Below are 4,412 nucleotides of genomic sequence, written 5' to 3' on the forward strand. Positions count from 1 at the left end.
TAATATTTTGGTATGATGTTAAAATGTAATTAAAATGCCAGTGGATGCTATTAAAGTATTACCCTTTTCGAAATTGCGAATAATTTTTTTTTTTTTTTTTAAAAAGCCAAATGCAAAATAAAAAGTCAATTAAAAAGGTAATTTATAAAAGAATTAAATGGTGTTCACTTAGAAAGAAGGCAAATTTTAAAAGCTTTACTTAGAGGAGGTGTTTGTTTCTTTGGGCTAAATAGTTGGTTCGCTTAGAAACCCAAAAAAAGTTTTAAATATGGGCCCTATTAGAGGACATTATTGATAGAACGTGGTAAGAACAGCTGCTAAATTATAGGCTTTCTTTTAATTTAGTTGTAAGTTTTAAATATGGGCCTCATTAGAGGACATTATTGATAGAACGTGATAAGAACTGCTCCTAAATTATAGGCTTTCTTTTAATTTAGTTGTTTGTGGTTGAACGTGTAATGTGTTGTGAAGAATATGGTTCGATTTTTATTCCCTGTTTGTAGAGCTAAGATGTATTTAAAGTTGTAAAGTGATAAGAATAAAACAAGCCAATTTTATATTTCTCTTTTATCTTTTATGGTATCAGAGCGGTGCTGTCATGGAACAGATTTTTTTTCTTCATCTATCTATTCTCTTTAAACAATGTCCGCCTCCTCTTCTCCACGATCCAATTCTTCACAGGCAACTCTAGATGCCTCTCTCCTTAATCGAATTCAGAATGGTCCTCCTCTCACTCAACCAGTGCCTCCCCCAAACGCAGGCAACACCACTGTGTTAGGTAATACTACTGTCCCTGGAACTAGCTTAATTTCTCTAAATGCCTCTTCTCAAATCCCTTTCAAGTTAGCAAAAGGAGTCAACTACTCCTCTTGGAAATCTCAAATGACCAATCTATTATTTGGTTATGATCTGCTTGGATTTGTTGATGGTTAGCGCCCCTGTCCACCACCAACAGACCCGGAATATCGTCTATGGTTCAGGCAAGATCGTCTTGTGCTTCTAGGCATTCAAGCCACTGTCAACAGTGCAGTTGGTCCTACTATAAACAGTTGCTCAACCTCTGCAGATGCTTGGGACAAGCTTCAAGCAAGCTATGCAAATCGATCCAACACAAGGATGCTGACTCTCCTCACCACGTTGATGAAAACAACCAAGGAGGGTATCAGCGTATCAGAATATATATATGATGAAGATCAAAAGTGTGATTGACGACCTAGCCTTAATTGGTCATCCCGTGAGTGATAAAGAGATCATAGGCCACACTCTCAACTTCAAGATGAGTTTAAAGAACTGACTGCTGCTGTTCGGGTTCGTGACTCACCTATCAGATTTGAAGATCTTTATAACAAACTATTAGATGAGGAGCTGATTCAGAAATGAGGAGAAATTAAGAAGACAGACACTCCCGTTACCGCTCAATTCACTCAAAGGAGCAGTTGGAATAAGAATAAAGATGGTTTTACTCACAATAGAAATTTCTTCTCAAACAATAGGTCACCCCAGGGATCTCCCAGTCAACAACACTTCAATTGCAACCGAGGTTACTCTCGTAGTCTCCCTTATCAAGGTACTGGCTACAACTCTGGAGCCTTTTCTCAACAATCTAATTCTTGGAGGCCTAATTTTCAGCAGGGACAACCCAAAGTTATCTGTCAATTGTGTGACAAAGTAGGCCATACCGCTAAAGTCTGTCGCTCGAAACCAAAACCAACCCAACAACAAACTTGGCCGTAGGCTAACATGACCACCAGTGACGTTGGCTCCTCCAATGGCAATTGCGTTCTTGACTCTGGTGCAACCCATCACATTACCTCTGATCTGCAAAATCTCTCCATGCACTCTGACTATGCAGGGAATGATGACATTATTGTTGGCAACGGCACTGGTATTTCTATCTCTCAAACTGGATCTTCTACGCGTACTACTCCAACCACGACATTTACTTTAAATAATATTCTGTGTGCTTCTTCTATTAAAAAAAAAAAAATCTTATTTCTGTTTCTCAGTTCTGCATCCAAAATAACACCTCTGTTGAATTTTTTCCTCATCATTTTCTTGTGAAGGACCTGAGTATGGGGGCATCCTTGGTACGAGGCCGGAATAGGAACAGTCTATACGAATGGCCGACATCAACTCCAACTCCACCTTCCGCTCATCTCACCATGACATCTTACTTATGGCATCAACGCCTTCGTCATCCCTCTCTTCCCATTTCGCAAAAGCTTCTCGCAAGCCAACAACTCCCTTGTCATGACTCTTCCACCTCTAGATTTCATTGCGTCTCCTGTGCTTGTAATAAAAGTCACAAATTATCCTTTAAGGTTTCTTCTATTTATTGTCGTGCACCTTTTCAGGTTATTTATTCAGATGTTTGGGGTCCATCACTGATTATTTCATCAATAAATGTCGTTATTACGTTATATTTGTTGACTACTTTACGAAATATACTTGGTTTTATCCCATTAAAGTCAAATCTGAAGTTCCCGCTATTTTTGAGTGATTTAAAACCTTAATTAAAAATTTTGTTCACACAACCATTAAGACGGTTTACACTGATGGAGGTGGTGAATGTCAATCCTTAGCACACATACTTGCAAAATATGGCATTCAACATCTCACATCACCTCCTTACACTCCCGCATATATCGGCTCTGCTGAACGAAAACATCGTCATATTATTGAAACCCGTCTCACCCTTCTCCACCACGCTTCTGTCCCTCTTCATTTTTGGTCTTTTGCTTTCCAAAACGCTATTTATCTCATTAACCGTATGCCCTCACCCACTATCGCTTTTGACACTCCCTTTCACAAATTGTTCCATCACCATCCTAATTATGCTTCTCTTCGTGTTTTTGGCTGCCTCTGTTATCCCTGGCTTCATCCCTACACTGCTCACAAATAAGAACCTAAATCTTGTCCTTGCATATTTCTCGGTTATTCCATTGCTCATCACTTTTTTTATTGTTTTGACCCACACATTAATAAAACCTCTGTGTCCCACCATGTTAAATTTGAGGAGACTTTATTTCCTTTTTATTGGATAAGGGTACACCTATGATGGGTTACCCCAAGCGACTTGTGTGGAATGAAACTGCCAAATGCAGTTTCTCTCTAACTGCTACATATAAAAGAAAAAATTATACACAACACACATCAATTTCAAAAAGAAAAATACGCTCTCTCTCTCTAGAATTTGGAAAACAGAAATATACTTCGTGGTTTTCTTCCAGATTAATTTTGTTGCTTCAGAGATAACGAAAAAAAGGTATTTATACTGTGTTAATTCATTATAGTTCATGTATATACAAATGTGATTGCAATGGTGACAATGATCTTGGGATTATGTTAGGATATATGTTATTCTATGTTATTTCCAACATTGGTATCAGAGCCATGGTTCATATTGTTTTAAATTCATACTGTTAATGTTGAAGCATGTTATTGGTTTATCAAATGCAGTTCTGATTTTTTCAAATTTTGTATGTAAAAAGTTGTCTTTCTGGTAATGATAATTAGACCATTAAATTCCTTATGAAATTATGAAGAAAATGGTTTCTGAATCATAAAAAAATGGAGTTAAAATGACTTAGATATGCCTCTTTGAAGTTTCGGGTTTCGTATGGGTTAATTTTCGGGTCAGGTACCCAGTTGCAGGCCCGGACAGAGGTTGAAGACGACACGAACCGACATGTCATTTTCGATCCACCCTTATGAATGACATGTCGTTTTTTTCCTGATTTACTTCTTTTTGAAAAAAATTTCAAATCAGCGTGGTTGGTGTGACTTGAACCCAAGTCTCCATGGCTAAAGCCCAATTACCTAACCAGTAGGCTAATTTTGTTTTTGTGTTAACTATATTCACAAACCCAATATAATGCTATCCGGCCCAACACATAACCAAAATAAAATGGGTCAAGTTGACCCGTGGACCCGACCCATATGACCAAACGAGTTAGTCAAACCCGGTAATGAGTCAGACCCAACCCATAAAGTCAAACGGGTCAGCCGAACCCAGTCAACGCTTGACCCGCAAGACAAAACGGGTCAGTCAAACCCGGTCAACACCCGACCCATAAAAGTCAACAAGGTCAATAGGCCAAACTCGGGTTAGGATTTGACCCAGGCGAATGTGAAATGGGTCGACCCGACCCGAATTTGTGTGAGCACGTGCCACGGGCGTGGAGGCGCGTGAACTCTTCTAGGCGGCGCGAGGAGGCGTGTGAAGTATTCAAAATTTTTTTTTCCTTTTGCTATAAGGAATAAAAATGAATACTTAGTATGTTGTTATGAGTCTAATTTTTGTTATTAAACCATAAACACGTATATATATTATTTATCAAATATAGTCAACATTTATTTGATAAATAAATAGTTTTTTTTTTTGTATTTGTTACAAAAAAATGTTACGTTAT

At 38.2% G+C, this 4,412-nt stretch overlaps 1 protein-coding gene across 1 annotated transcript; it reads left to right on the plus strand.

Moving 5' to 3' along the window:
* Nucleotides 1-583: 583 nt before the first annotated feature.
* On the plus strand, nt 584-1,739 carry LOC116112952. The gene is made up of 2 exons (XM_031399078.1): nt 584-778; nt 934-1,739. The coding sequence occupies exons 1-2, from the start codon at nt 643-645 to the stop codon at nt 1,185-1,187; spliced, it is 390 nt and encodes a 129-aa protein (XP_031254938.1). The 5' UTR covers nt 584-642; the 3' UTR covers nt 1,188-1,739.
* The last annotated feature ends 2,673 nt before the right edge of the window (nt 1,740-4,412 follow it).

The sequence above is a fragment of the Pistacia vera genome, unplaced genomic scaffold (genome assembly GCF_008641045.1).
Source record: "Pistacia vera cultivar Batoury unplaced genomic scaffold, PisVer_v2 Contig121, whole genome shotgun sequence".
NCBI classification, from domain to species: Eukaryota; Viridiplantae; Streptophyta; class Magnoliopsida; order Sapindales; family Anacardiaceae; genus Pistacia; species Pistacia vera.

What these genes read in the sequence shown, in the direction of transcription:
- LOC116112952 (XM_031399078.1), top strand. Translation starts at nt 643, where the DNA reads ATGTCCGCCTCCTCTTCTCCACGATCCAATTCTTCACAGGCAACTCTA. An exon ending in AGGCAACACCACTGTGTTAG is followed by an intron (nt 779 to 933) that starts GTAATACTACTG and finishes GTTGATGGTTAG; the next exon opens with CGCCCCTGTCCACCACCAAC.